At 39.1% G+C, this 16070-nt stretch overlaps 1 protein-coding gene across 4 annotated transcripts in view; it reads left to right on the forward strand.

Annotated features, from left to right (window-relative positions):
- Positions 1–16070, forward strand: part of ZNF521 (zinc finger protein 521) — a 280175-nt gene that overhangs the window by 242786 nt on the left and 21319 nt on the right. For all 4 annotated transcript variants that reach the window (XM_058692473.1, XM_058692469.1, XM_058692471.1 and 1 more), the window contains 2 exons: positions 8035–8166; positions 10821–10936. In XM_058692473.1, the coding sequence (XP_058548456.1) occupies positions 8035–8166; positions 10821–10936 (248 nt within the window). The remainder of the gene's footprint in view (positions 1–8034; positions 8167–10820; positions 10937–16070) is intronic.

Consider the following 16070-nt stretch of genomic DNA (forward strand, 5'->3'; position numbering starts at 1 on the left):
TCCCCTCCCCCCTGGTCTTCTGTTCAGTTTCTCAGGATCCACATAAGAGCGAAAACATATGGTATCTGTCTTTCTCTGTATGGCTTATTTCACTTAGCATCGCACTCTCCAGTTCCATCCACGTTGCTACAAAGGGCCGTATCTCATTCTTTCTCATTGCCACGTAGTATTCCATTGTCACACTTCCCCTCTTGAAACAGGAGATAAGTTTGGGCTCCTCAGTTTCTTGCCAGAGTTAAACTGGCAAATAAGGGCAGTTACTTTGTGAATGCTCTATTTGCCAGAGCATTTTCCTCTCATTTCAGGAAATAGCAAAGGCAAGCAGAATAAGGTAAATTTTGGCTAGTCCAAACGTGTCATCACATAGGGCTTAATGTACAAGGGAATGGAGCAAACTTTTTAAACAATTGATAAATAATTAATATCGTTTTGGTGTTCGTCGTGGCCTTTTCTTCTGATTGAAATTACATGTAGGACGAGCAAAATGCTTATTTCCCATAAATTCAATAAATATTTATTGAGTCCCAGCTATGAGCCGTGTACTGTTTTAGGTGCTTGGTGCACATCAATGCACAAAACAGACAAATGTCCTTGCCCTCCTGAAACTTGCCTTGTGGCACAAATTGATGAATAACCCCAAACTTAGTGCTTGGCACGCCCTCGTTCAGAGATATCCTGGGCTGCCATCCACCACTCTTTAATAGGCAAGGCAAGAACTGAAATGCATTACTGAATTGGAAGCATGCTGTTTCCAATCATATTGTGTGTCTAATTTATTATGCAAAAGGGAAGTAAATTTTTATAGTGTCTTGTGTGCTCAGAAACTTTGCTGTCACGGTAGAGAACATTGCAGCACTAAGGATTAGGGGTGGTGAAAACTTCGTAAAAGAATGAAGGTTACTTTCATGCATTCAAGCAAGCATATATAAGGGGGAAAATTGAGTGTCAAGTAAACTGGACCCTTTTCGATGCAATACAGCCGCATATACGCAAGTTAAAGCTTTATGCAACAAGCTAATTTTTGGAAACCACGCTGTTTTCTACCGGAGCAGATCTAAAGGATATATTTCAGACTTAGCTGGTCTCAGTCCTCACTCCTAACTCTGTTGCCACCCTTGCCTTTTTCAGGGCTAACAGTATTTCTTCTTTTCGTAGTTAAGAATATTTTTTCTTGGGGGGAGGGGGGGAGTGGAGCTCAAAGTGATTTTATCAGTGCATTACCAAAAACTCATTTTTTTAAATGAAAACATTTGGAGCCTAGGTTTTTACCTTGAAAGCTATTTGCTGGCACTGTATGCTTTCTCTGAGACTTCCACTGTGGGCTCATGTTTAAATTAGGAAAGTAGAGAAGAAAAGGCTGACAACCTGGAGGTACCAAAATACTGGTCAGGTTTGAAAGATATCTTTTCGTCTACCTGCTCATCCTTATTTTCAAACGTGTGCCAAAATATCGCTGCTGAGTCCCCACAGGTGAAGGGAAGCCACTTTTTTCAGTGGGTTGTTTGTTTTATTGTTTATTGTTTGAACAGCATTCCAGCGTTCTCTCCTACATGAGAATATTCAAATAACTATACCCACAACTGATAATAATAGCCAAGGAATTGGACAATACTGCATCTCAGAGCATCTAAAATCCCACTGCCTGCCTCTCCCATCCCGGCCCACCTGGACCTCCTGCTAGTTTCCAAGCTGCTGATGTTTATGGGGCTCCAGGCAGCCCCTGGGCTCTTTAAAATCTGCTGGGTACAATGCAGCCTACCCCAGTTGAATCATTTCCTGCTCCAGCCCTGCTGATAATGAGAAGTTCAAGACAGGAAATAACAGTGTCAATATCAGTGGCTTTGCTTATAAAGTCCAAAAGCACTGTAGCCTTTAAGACCATTGGCCAAAAACAGGTAGTAACGGAGTTAAATGCAGACTTGCACCTTGTAGGGCTCCTTGAAATAAAATTCTGGCGGAGACACGTGGGGTGCATATCATTTTGCTTTTCTCGAGATACCTAAGGGTGGCACGTGTGGATAGTCAGAGTCGAGGCACCTGGTGCTCATTTGCTCCTACTGTCCCCAATGCCCTTTCTCTCTTATTGTGAGGCTTATGCTTGTATCCTGTATTCCTCTCTTGTGTGGCATAGAAACACTGACAGTGGCAGACATTGCCATATTGCCAGTGAGAAAATCCAAGAAGGTGCTGGCGTCAGTCTTCAGGCAATGTTCGTTTTCGTGTTGAATCGTTCAAAAGAACAGAGCAGAGCTTTTTAACTAGTGAAGAAAAGGTTCACATAATATTCAGCACTCTCAAATTCTGCCTTACTTTGGGGGCTTAATGACTAATCTACTGGCAGACTTTGAGGCCTAAGTAATATTCTCCGTTGCCAAATTAGCACCTCAGTGTGTTTACGTTACAGTTGTGAAATATGTGCAGTATATAATACAACAAATTACAGTGGCCTGAGCCCTGGAAAGAGCTCGAGAGATGTGGTGGCTGTGCGTGTGGCAAATCACAGTACAGTCTGCCTATTTTTCTACTCCTGGTTTGTAGGGTGAGCCAATGTAGCCGAGGGGTGAGTTTTGTCATGTATGGCTTTTCTTTGTTACTCCTCAGACCCCTAGCTTATAAATGTGTGCTTGGAAATGAACTCAGGGAAGAGGAGAAGCAGAGTAAAGGGTTGGGGGTTGGGAATTGGTTTAGGGCATAGTTTTGTTGGATTTAAAAATATATATAAGGATATAGTGGTATACATGTTCGAACTGGAAAAATTACAACTGCAGGGCATTTGATTCCTCTGTTTGGATTCCAAGGGCAGAGTTTACTCCCACTCAGATCAGAGCTTTTAAGTATGGCCCCGGCCACATGATGATGCACCGAGAGGGGTTTGTATCTTTGGACTTTAGCCTATAGATTTATGCAGTGGAAGAGGCTGGAGGACCCTTCTGGCCAGTCTCGAGGGTAAATAAGAGAAGGAGTTCTACTTATAAACTGTTACAAATTGGTCCTCAGTAATGGCTGCCGTGTTGATCAGACGATATAAGGGGGCCCCCAGTGATTCCTGGGATAACAGCTGCATGTAAGTCAACCACTGAACATTTGCTTGTAGCTGCTCTAGATTTTTGTTTTTATTGAAGGAAAAGGAGTATAAACATGGGACACACAGTCTGGAGGCTGCTTAAAGGGTTTCTCTTGTTTAAAGCTTATATTGAAATGTCAGTGTCTAACAGTTGCCATGTCGGAGCTTATAATTTGAGTTGTGCTTGAACATCCAAATGGTAGCTGTTATTTTTTTCTCTTACAACATGGACTGATGAATAGTTGTGTTGGTCCAGGTTTTATAAATTGGAGAGATAGAAATTATCATTCCCCTCTGAACTGGCCTCAGACAAACAGATTTTGTTCTTACAGCACAAAGTTTTGTAAATGATTATCACGTTCCCTACATTGAGGTGGTATTGCAATTATGTATTCAGACTCATTTCCTTTGAAACATTGAAGAGTGGAGTAAATATTTACATTAGCATCAGTGTCTTCTGTGTGGACTTGATTCCTGTTAACATTTATGTTCGCGCTTAAATGAAGATTAACAAATGGAAGTAATTATTTTAGCTGAAATTTATATACATGTGAAATCATTTCTCAATTATGCCCACACCGTCATTGGTCATGCTTTAAAGCGGTTGACCAGGACAGGAAGTCGCTGGCCTCCAACATGTTCTCAGTGGTGAGAGCTTCACTCGTGCCTTTCCTGACCTTGGACCCACAGTGCTGGCCACACGCATGCTTCCCTCCACCAGTATATAACAAACAGGGGTTTTCTGGAAAGATGTGGGTTTATCCTGGAAGGTCCATGGTCTTCTCGTTCAATTGACTAATTGCGCTCTGATGTTTCTTTCTCCCTTTCCTTGTGCTAATTTCTGCTCTCCCATGTATTTGTTAGAATACTTTTCAGCCTAGTGTTTAGAACTGGAGTTTTTCTGTACTGCATAATATTGCTTATTTGCTATGTAACTTTTTGACAATCAGAATTGCGGTGTGGCCATCAATCTTTATTCGTAGGGTATGGAAAGGGTAGCAGTTTTAGTCTTTAACTTCCAAAGTCACCTACAAAGGCAAATTTTGCTCCCTGTGGAAAATCTAGAGACTATGGATAGGCAAAAAAGGGAAGAAAAATCTAGAAATTTCATCCGTAGATCTCATCCATAACTCAATAAAAAAAATAGGGCTGCACTAGCCTATTATATCCTTAATGGAATATTGTAATGGTTATTAAATCAATTGACTCAGAATCTCTTTTTAATAAATGAGTCAGACTGTATTATCCAATTACTGTCAGCTGCTACCTTTCCGGAGAGCAGAAATGGTCACTTTGATTGAATTTTTAGGCTTTTGGCACCTTTACGAAGAAGGGAGATAAAAAGACAAGGTGCAAGTTGTGGCTTCCTCGGCAAAATCCTGAGTCTAAGGCTTAAGTTCACCTGCATTCGGAGGTGTTGATAGTGCCTCCCCATGAGCATCAACTTGAAATTAAAACCACAGTGTCACTTTACAGCTCCTTACCACCTCATACCAGATAGCAAGAAGAAAGGAGAGAAACTCACTTTTGGAAGGAAACAGGGCATACCTAAGGTAGATCCCCCAGTACTAAGGATTTTTTAGAAAATTGTTTGAAAACTAACACACTGCTCTTAGCCACACAATGCAAATAGAGAATATATGGGAGCTGAGTTAAACAGAGACTCTGAATAAGGATAAACTTGTGAATTCATATTATAAATACGTTGTCTTAGTTTCCCAATACTATCTCTACCCTGTTCTTCAGTTGAACAGTATAAGATGGGTTCTGTTAACCAGTGGTAAAAGCGTTCTGGGTTCCCCTATCACTCACTCATTATCCATTTGACCCTGTGGAAATAAGCAAGTAGGAGCAGGGAGAAAGTGAGTAGGGAAGTTAATAAAAGTGGGAGAAATGTCTAGATGTGTTCACTTGTAGCTCGGAGCACACTAGCTTTTGCTTCTCTATCATTTGCTGTGTAAGAATTCAGATATATTTTCTATCCTACTCAAATAGCTGGGAAAAGTCACTAGTTGGAAAAAAAAAACTCAAATGTAACTTAGAAATGAAAGGCAGGTAGAACCCCCAGCATCTTTTTTTTTCATATTAAAAAAATGTGCTTTAAACTGTAAACAGTTCTGAAAATGCCAGAAGCTATCGTTATGATCATTGGTATCCCTTAGTGCCTTCACCGGGTATGGGGTTCCACGGCAACTAGGTCTGCACTAATCATGCGTAAATGCTTTATCATTGTGTGCCACCATTTTGTGAATTCACCTGACTAAATTTGGATTATGTAATGTTTTGTGATGGAGTGACTCTGTTCTTAGGATAGGAACGTCGATGAAGACGTTTTCCTTGTATTCATACACATATATCTTTCTTCCTTTCTATTATTTTTTCAAACAAAATACTCATAGTCAAGAAAAAACATCACATTAAAGACCATTCTAACTTGCATAATTCACTTTGTGTTCATGCAACAGTCAGTCAATATCCCCAAGGAAGCCAGCCAGGCTTACATATATTACTTCACAAATATTGTGAGTTTAAGAATTCCGGAACAAATGTGTATACCTGCTCACACCCATAGGCTGCATCTTGGTTCTCGTGCAAAACACGTAATTTAAAGATGAAATAAAGACTCCTGGTTACCTTCTTACCACCAAAGTAAGGTATGCGGCATCGGGGAAACATTTAAATTTGTCAAGTATTTCTGATGATCAACTTACTGACCCAATTCCCTACAGTGGTGTTTCTTATATTTCTTAATATCTAAAATTCGGAAAATTTTTGGTGACTTTAGGATTAAAAAAAGAAAGAGAGAAAAGAACAGATGAAAACCCCTTGATCTTATATAATCCCTAAAGCTTTTTGTATAACCCCTTGTCATGTCAGTATGCACAATTAAACTCCTTCTTACATAATTATAATCAAGGAATTTACTGTGCCACCCAAATACAGAGTAGGTTTTTATCTCTTGTGAAATGTAGACAGTACTGGGTGGCTTAATTAGTGCTTTGCTTCTCTTTTTACAAATTCCAATCCTCTGCTTCTAAAGACTCATACTTATGTGAGAAGAAAGATTAGGAATACAAATAGAGTGATTTTTACTCCTAGTTAGCTAATAATAATTCACTTTGTAATTGAGCCTTTGTGTTGCCAGTAATATCAGCTGGAGAAGGACTTACACATGCATGTTGTGTTGCATGGAAGGAAATACCTTTGGAGTATAGACTTGTTGCCCACATGGTACGAATACGTCTTTCACATTCCCTAGATCATTCACTAATGATCCTTAGTAACATTTTTTATCACTGCAAATAGGAGAAGGTAAGAGTATAAGTTGATAACAAGCCAGGTTAAATTGCAACCTCTCTGCCCTTACTCTGTCTGATAAGTCATTTGGGAGTAGTTGGTGAATGTCATAGCCTATTTGCTAAGATCATGGACCTTGAGGCCCGGATGCCAGGAGTTAAGTTCTGGCTCCACCAAACATTGACCCTGTGACTCAGGGTGAAAATCACTTACAGTCTCTGGGCCTCATTTTCCTCATCTGTAAAATGGGGCCACCAGTAGCTGTTAAATTAATGAATGTATATCTGGGCACTTAGAAGAACAGTGTCTGAAATGCAGAAAACACTCCAGAAGTGTTGGGTTGTTCATTCCAGTGCTACTGGTTTTCGTTTCTTATAATTGCAAATTGAAATAAGTTGGACTAATCCTTAAATTTTAAGTTTCAGAAACATTTTAATGAGGAAATAGGCAATCTAAAAATAATGGCGTCTATCGACAACAGAAACTCTTCACATTATATAGCAATTATTATTACGTTGAAATATTTTTCTACCATCTTGTTCCTAAGATATCAAAGAAAAATCCAGGGCTAGTCAAAACTGAGCATGGAGTTCGTAGAAATTCCTTGGGAGAAAGACAGAGTCTAGATCACAGGGTAAAATTGAAACTATCTTACAAAGTAGAAGGAGCAATGAACTGAGAAGATATGGAGAACCGGGAGTACCCTGCATAAAAATAGCACTTGTAGGATAAACTATAAGCATTAATAATATTTCAAAATTGCCCAGAAATCTTGGGAATAGAAAAAGAGTTTGTGTCAATGGGAGTATCACTAAAAACCTTATAGTTAGAAATAGAAATTTGTAGGGGTGCCCAAGTGGCTCAGTCGTTTAAGCATTCGACTCTTGATTTCGGCTCAGGTCATGATCTCACAGTTCGTGCTGTGCTGACAGCATGGAACCTTCTTGGAATTCTCTCTCTCTCCCTCTCTTTCTCTGCCTCTCCGCCACTCATACTGGCTCTTGCTCTCTCTCTCTCTCTCAAAATAAATTAATAATCTTGAAAAAAAAAAGAAATATAAATTTGTAGAACATTCTAGGAAAACCAGAGGAGAGACTTAAGGAAGAAGCTGTCCATTTTCCTTGGGTCCGTTATTTTAGGACTTTGGAAATACACAGCCATAAAATCATGATAGTGAAAAAGAGATGCCTTATCAGTGACATCCTAATGATACCTTAAAAGCTTAACAAAATGCTTCACCCGGAAGATAAACACTGCCTTCTGATTCTCTTTGGAGTTTAAATTCCAGAAATGTTTTATGTTGATACAAATTCGTAGGTAATGTGAAATAAGAACCCACAACCATATATGCTACTATATATTTATATTTGGTGATGGAAGTAGTTTAACAGATGCAATTACACTTGTCCGTTAAAGATATGATGTGGGGGCACCTGGGTGGCTCAGTCGATTGAGCATCTGACTTCAGCTCAGGTCACGATCTCATCGTTCGTGAGTCCAAGCCCCACATCAGGCTCTCTGGTGTCAGCGCAGAGCCCGCTTTGTATCCTCTGTCCTCCTCTCTCTCTGCCCCTCCCCTGCTTGTGCTCTCTCAAAAATAAATAAAACATGTAGAAAAAAATTTTAAAAAGATATGATGTGTTTCAACTTTTCTGTTCATGTATTCTTCACAGATGAAGGACTGAACCATGAATGTAAACTCTGCAGCCAGACCTTCGACTCCCCTGCCAAACTCCAGTGCCATCTGATAGAGCACAGCTTCGAAGGGATGGGAGGTACCTTCAAGTGCCCCGTCTGCTTTACAGGTAGGAAACTCTAGAGAGCTTCACGGCCAGTTCATGTCTTTCCTACCAAAGCATATTCCCACCGCAATGGCCTTTTACGGATAGGACTTCTGTTCAATTTGGGGAGAAGATGTTTGATTTCTGCTTATTAGCATTATTGATTGCCGCCCACTTAAAGGCTCAAATGGGCAGGAAGGTTAACTGTCAGGATGAACAAATGGCATTTCAAGTTCTCTCAGAAGTTTGCACTTTTCCATTTGGAAAACGACATCCATGTTTTGTTCCCTTTTCTCCTCTCGGTGTGAAAAGGTTACCAAGGCAAGAGTGCCTGCACGAAGCTGCTTCTTAATCGCAAGACGTCTGACTACAAGTGCAGCCGTGTTGCCAGCCTATGTCTGTTACTTAAACTTGGAGAGTTTTCTAATATTTCCCATAAGAAATAAAAAGGTAGCATTAAAACCCTCCCAAATTTTGGAGCTAGAAAACAGATTAGATGAACTGATTAGGTGAGGCGTTTGTTTCCTATGAAATTGGATGGATTTTTAATATAAATTTACACTTTTAAGAAGAAACTTTCATTGGATGTTTTGGCTCTATAGTTTGCAGCAGCAGCAAAAAAACAAAAATGTAAATCAGAATCTATAATTTGAAGCCCATGGGGTTGAGATATGATCACACGTATTTCTGGTACTCCCCCCCCAACAGTGACAAAGTTATTTTGGAAAGTCCTTTGTGATTGTTTTGCATATGTCTTGAACTCAGTGGTCAAGCCCCTCAAGGCTATGTTCCCTTCTTACTTGTCAAAAAAAAAAAAAAAAAAAGACCAAAACACAACAAAAATATATCCTTCTCTCAAAATTGACTTCTTTGTTTGCAGAGGAAGATCCCAGGCATTGATTATTAACCTTTACTACATTCAGCCTGTAGATTTCTGTCCTGTAACAAAAGAAGAGAGGGGCCATGTTCATTATACAGTTACTGCAAGTAGTTCTTGAATGTGTTAATGACATTTGCCTGTGAGCCTCCTTCTTTCAATAATTCCATCAGCCACTCCTTCTTTTGGAACTGTTTCGTTGTTGTTGTTGTTGTTGTTGTTGTGCTTTCGATTTATATTTAAATATATATATTGGGCTTGGGGGGTGCTTTTTAAAATTTATCTTTTTAAATTTTTATTTAAATTCCAGTTAACATACAGTGTAATATTAGTTTCAGGTGTACAATTTAGCGATTCAGCATTTACATACATCACCCAGCACTCGTCACAACAAATGAACGCCTTAATCCCCATCACCCATCTAGCCCATCCCCCGACCTGCTTCCCCTCTGGTAACCACCAATTTGTTCTCAGCAATTAAGATAAAATATATTGTTATATTTTTACCACAACATAGTATTTATCTTAAGATACAATGAGTCAGGAGTCTGGGTTCTTTATAAAAGCTCGTGGTAAGTCTTCATAAGGAAGACTGGGTCATAGATCTCATGACTGAGACCCCTAATAAAATAGTTATTTCATGTTGTAGCCAGAAGCCTCATAACATGTGCTAAGTTATATGGAGATCAGTTGCAAATCTGTATAAAAACCCCATTTCTTTTTGTTGATGTAGGTAAGAGACAAAAATGCATTAATCATGAGTTGTCTGCATTTTCTGTGCTGACAGACCTGAATTGTTTCAGTGTATCTTGAAGTAATTTTAGAAATAACAATTAAAAAAAAAAAGAACTTCCAATATAAAGCATGTTAGGTGGGAGCGAAGAAATCTGAGTAGTTTTTTAAGGTAATGAGAAATGTGATTAAAATGTATGACTCACAAGAACAATATTCTAATATTTTAGGTTGGCTGGCAATTAGAATAATTTTAATGATTAGAGTGGAGTCAAAGTCAAATGCCAACATCTTTAATAAATCCTCTCCCTGCCTATACAGATTAATATTGTAGATGCAAACTTTTTTAGGTCACAGTGCACCAGGCATCCATCAGAAGTCAGTTCTGCCAACCCAAACACTGCCTCTGGCATATACAATTTAATTATTAATAGTATGTCTCCTAGGTAAACTGTTACACAGTCTTAGGGCCTTGTTTTGTAGTCATTAAAATTGAACATGTTTATATTATTGAAACCCTTGCATTCAGTGTGTAGGCTGAGTTGATCTTAAAGTATCCAAAGAGAATTTACCTGCCGTTCTGTTTCACATTTATAGACAGTGCCCCAGAGTAGCTGTGGGATATAATTTTTAGCATTAACACATTTAAATAGAGAACTGTTTGCCAGCTATAACTTTAGGCAAATACAATAAGCAGGGTTTTGGCATCTATGATTTCTTAACCTGTGGGTTGCTGAGAAATAGGAGTCATTTCTGTTCAGACAGGGCTGTGCATTTGACAATTTTCAGCTTTATTTTTAAAAGATTTATAGGGAGCAGGGCCTCGATAAACCTTTACTTTGGAGCTGTTTGGGCTGAATTGGGTGCTTGGTAGAGTGCATCTTAACAAAAGCCGGGGACCCAAGCATGAGCAGATGTGACTCAGCCCTCCCCGGGGGCCTGGCAGTGGTCACACCCAGAAGGTGCGGCATTCAGTCCGCTCAGCCTGGGTCTGTTCACAGGGAGTCATTGACTGAGGGCATTTCGGAAAGAAAATAACCCAAGGTTCACCATCCTTTTATCATTTCAGTGTTTGTTCAAGCAAACAAGTTGCAGCAGCATATTTTCTCTGCCCATGGACAAGAAGACAAGATCTATGACTGCACACAATGTCCACAGAAGTTTTTCTTCCAAACAGAGCTGCAGGTAATGTCCCCACGAGGAGAACCGGGATTGAACTCAGTTGCTCTTCTTATAGGAAACAAGGGCATTTTAAATCTGGATTCACAGTATCACTCACCCTGGGCCACCATGATGCTCTGTGCGTATTGGGGCAAAGGGAGAATTAGAGGCTGGATTAACAGACACCAAAGTAATTTTGCCTCTGGCTGCTGTCAATCATAAAAAGAACTAGAACAGACCTATAATTGGACCTTCTGACCCAGTGTGATAGGCTTAGAGGTCAGGTTTATTGGACTATGGGATCATTCACCTCGCTGTTATGGCCCATTCTCCCCAATCCTGTTTTATTCATGTTCTGTTCCCAATGGACTCCAAGCTGGATGGATGTCCAAGTCATTGTTATCCTGAGGGGCTTGAAATTGGAAGGGAGAGCGGAAGAGAAGAAAGAAGCTGTACTCTTGTCCACTATGCTTCTTCCACATAATGGAAGAGAATAATTATTACTTAGGAACAGCCTCATAGTTAAAACTTTGGCATCCAAAGACATCAGGTTTAGCCTTGAGTGTCCCACTTGCTAGGTATATGACTTTGCACTGGTCCATAATGTCTCTGAACCTTGGATATGAAGAAATGCTAGACGGGTGTAACACTTATGGGGTTGTTGTTAGGTAACATGAAGTAATAGGTCTGAATCTAAGGTACCAACTATAAAATATAATACAAATGTTTGGTTGGTTTTATTACTCTTAGCAATAGACTAGTAGTTAAAATATGGGTAAGAGACCTGGATTCTATCCTAGAAATGTTACTTATTGTGAAAGGAAAAGAAGTCTTTTTTTTTCTTCTGCTATTTCACCTGAAAAATGGGCATAATACTTACCCTTATTTTTGTGACAAAATGATAGGAGTGACATGTTTTTGTTAAATTTTACTGGTGCCCTTGGAGGAGAATGAGTTCGAACTTAAAATTATTTTATTATTATGAGCATTATTATTAACAATGATTAACAATAAAGTTATTTAGCCTGAACTGGGGGGGGGGGGGGGAGGGGTAATTATTTTTCGCATTGAATCTCTTAAGCCAGGTCTGGTTAAGCAGGAACCCACCCTCCCCCCCTGTCCCCCCCCCACACACACACAAACACACTGCTTAGTTTTTCATCGTACACTGTAGACCCTGAGACAGCTTTGTACCTCTTTGGGCTCTGGGGAAGCCAGATTAATGTGAACTATGTGTCAAAATAAGAAATTTACAGTTTATCATCTGTTGTTCTATAAGTAAACAAATAGCAAATTAAGGAGGTGAAATAAAAAAATCTATGAAAGAATGGGTGAGCCCATTGTCATAGTGGTGTCAGTGGACTGAAATTAAAGTTGCTATCTTACTTTTTATCACTTCTCAATAGCTATCTACTCTGTCACATCTGTTTGGGATATCTACTCTGACACAGACTGTTGTCAGAAAGTGTATCTTCTTAATACAACCTAAATTTCTGTTTCAAAATATATTCTTATTGCCAGATGTTTGAAAAGATAAGTCCTTTGGGTTTTTAGGACTCTGTAAAGGATATGGCCAATATACCTAGTGATACTTAGCAATGTAAACTGTGGAGCAGAATTAATAATAGCTTAAAATCAAAGTTGTAGAGATTCTATAGAGGCTGACTTCTCTCTCATGTTCTTGAAAAAAGTTTGCAACAAATTTGCACTTTTGTACTGTTATTAGTAGATTTCTAATACAGCTAACCTGTTGGTAAGACTTTGGTGGGTGTCTTTCATTAAAAGAACCCAACACTATGGCCGTAGTAGCCTGTACCCCTCCATAGCACAGACAAAGCTGAGCAATTATCCACATCCTTCAGGACTCCAGGTTTCTTTTCTAGTATACTTTAGGGTTTCGTGAAGCATACGGTATTCATTCTGTTCTACAATTAGTCTAGACCTGTGGTTTTCAAACTCTTTGAGCTCAGGATGTCTTTACACTTAAAATGATTGATGACCACAAGGGCCTATGATTTGTGCAGCTTACTATCTATTGATATTCCCATATTAGAAATCAAACTTGAGAGAAGTTGTAAACACAAGAATATACACACCTGCGATTCTACTAGCTGTCAGAGAGATGATGTCACCACTTATCCCTTGTCAAGTCACCTGTAGGAAACTCCACTCTGCGCTCATGAGATGATGAGGGCGTAAAGGGCAAATGATGTCTTAATGCTACTGTGAAAATAGTCTTGACATAACAGACCCCTGGAGAGGATCCAGGAGACCCCAGAAGTCCCTGAGCCACACTTTGAGAACTGTTGGTATGAAAGATACAATACAAAACCTACAACTCTTCCTGAGTCTTTAGGATCTTAGAAGGTCAAACCTGTCTCAAAATATTCCTGACTCATTCATTCAGATTGTGATCTGGGTCACAAGAAGACTTATTCCACAATCCAAAGCTGTGAGCACTCTTTTTCCAATCCCATTACCCAGAATCATACATGGTCTTGATATGAATACCCAGGTTCAATATACGCATCATCCCTTAGATAAAAGTTTTTTTTTTTATAGTTAGTATGTGATCATTTTTACAAAGCTAATATCAACCATCATTGAAATATCTATGTAAGTCTATTTTCTAAAGTCCTGAGTACTAACAGTGGCTTTTGGTTTCAATACATTAAGAAAAATGGATCAGAGTTAACTTTACTTTTTCTCGTTTTGAGAGTATTTGGATTTTTATGCTTTACCCTCAGGGGTTCACAGTCCTGTACATTTGCTTTCATTACCCAAATTAGCTTTACACCTGGGCTTAGAGGATGGAATTAATGTAATTTTTAAAGATTGATTTCTTTTATTTCTTGCATGAAAAGTGGGCATGGTAAGTGTACCAAAACCATAATAGTTTTGTTAATTTCTAGAAGGAAGGGGAAAATTGACTGAAATTAAGGTAACAATAGAAAATAAGATCGGTAACCAAAATAATAAGAATAGAAAAATGACAAATGAAGCCATTTTATCAGCTCACTGTAGTTCACACTGTGGTAAGTAAAATGAGTGCAAGTTTTAAAATTGACATATGTCATACATACCACTTGAAGTCATCTGTTTGTTTATGCCACTGAAGTTCAGAAAGGCAGACTTTTCGTAAGAGGTTATGAAACGAAACGCCCACAAACTGAAATCCAATGGAAGATTGAAAGCATATCGTTTATTTGATTCTTCTGTCAGAGTGAGAATACTAGGGCAAGTCAAGGGTGAGCATTTCAAAATTGCCTCATAATATAACGATGGTACGTCTTTCAGTGGTGTGGTGCATAAATGATTTCATGAACATAAAATTAATTTACATTTCTTTCGCTACTTATGCCCAGTTAAAAATGTGAAACCATTTTTTTTGTGTGTGTGAATAGAAGTGCTTTGTGGGGTATAAAATTATATACCCAACACACACACACACACACACACACACACACACACACGGGGGTATGTTATTTTCATTGATATTTGCCTACAACGCCAGTCAGAACTCAGATAATTCCTTAGTATGCACTGTCCATCTTCAGGACACCAATGATTCAGACATCATCTTTTGGACATCACAGACCACAATTCCTTTTAGAATTAAATGAGACAAAACCTCTACTTCTATGGAACACTCAATCTAAGACACACCTTTTGCCAGTATGGAAGCTATACGCTTCACATGACCCCTAAACCTTTCTTACCGAAAGTATTCATTCCAGTTTAGAGATATATAATGTGCAGTTATTGGCAAGGTAGTCTTTCTTCTTTGGTAGAGTTTTCCCTCACTTTTGCAAGCAATTCTAATCTATTTCTATCTTGCATGCCGGTAGGGAAGATGTGCTTTGGAATAAAAGTGTATTATTGGAACTAAATGAACATTTTGTTATTTTAAAAGCAAGGGGCGCCTGGGTGGCGCAGTCGGTTAAGCGTCCGACTTCAGCCAGGTCACGATCTCGCGGTCCGTGAGTTCGAGCCCCGCGTCAGGCTCTGGGCTGATGGCTCGGAGCCTGGAGCCTGTTTCCGATTCTGTGTCTCCCTCTCTCTCTGCCCCTCCCCCGTTCATGCTCTGTCTCTGTCTGTCCCAAAAAAAATAAAAAAAAAAATAAAAAAAAAAAACGTTGAAAAAAACGTTGAAAAAAAAATAAATAAAAGCAAATGAATATATTGAATGTTTCACATGTTTTCCTAATAGACCTCACAACTTTTTCTGCAGCACTTAAGGAAGCTGCTTTGAGCGAGGGATGGTCTGGTCCAAGAATAATATCCTACAATGCATATTTGTATCCAAAGTGGTTTATACAGGTGTGAGCAAGTGGTGTGTTTGTAAAAATGCTGCTGAATAGGCCACTTTCTTTCAATATACTAATTACTGTTTAATTGGTGCCTCTAGACAAGCTACAATTCAATAGCAGTGATCAAATCATTCCCTTCCAATGTGTCTCGTAGAAAGTTCCATCAGGCACCATGTTACGAATGTAATGAATGTTGAGGGAATTTCAGCAGGAGGGAGAGACGGAATTGGCCTGGGTGAACTTCAGGCTCTGAGATTCTGGTATTTGAATTCCTTTTGAATCAAAGGTTATTTTGATACACAGCCCTTCCCTCCTTAAGCTCACGAATGCAGTGTTTTCCACATTCAAAATGCAGCTGACATTCTGAGGGATACACCATGATTTTCGGGTATCACTTCTTTTTCAGTATGTAATTGTCTCTTCAGCTGTTTTTCTCCTCTTTCCCACCAGATCACCTCATCTGGATGCCTTTTTTTCACACCGCAGCTTAACTGGTGCTCAAGTTTTACGGTCATATTTCTGAAAGAAAATGATGCAGCGCACACAGGATGGGCTGTAAAAGACAACAGTACAGCATGGCCATGTGGCTGCTGAGCCAGTCACTGGGTCACTTGCTAACTTAGCTGTTTCCTTAAACTAGGCTTTTAATCAATTTAATACAAATCTGTGTCTCAAGTTATTAAATAATACATGATGAGACATTTAGGAGTCATAGTCAAAATCACAAGCCCTATGCTATTTACTACTATTGTCCCAGTGCCATTGTTAATTAAGGAGCATATTTATTAATTCAAATATTTGTAAAATTACCACGTCATCATTTTAAATCGACCATGGTCCCAATCACT

This window comes from Neofelis nebulosa, chromosome 11, assembly GCF_028018385.1.
Source record: "Neofelis nebulosa isolate mNeoNeb1 chromosome 11, mNeoNeb1.pri, whole genome shotgun sequence".
NCBI lineage: Eukaryota > Metazoa > Chordata > Mammalia > Carnivora > Felidae > Neofelis > Neofelis nebulosa.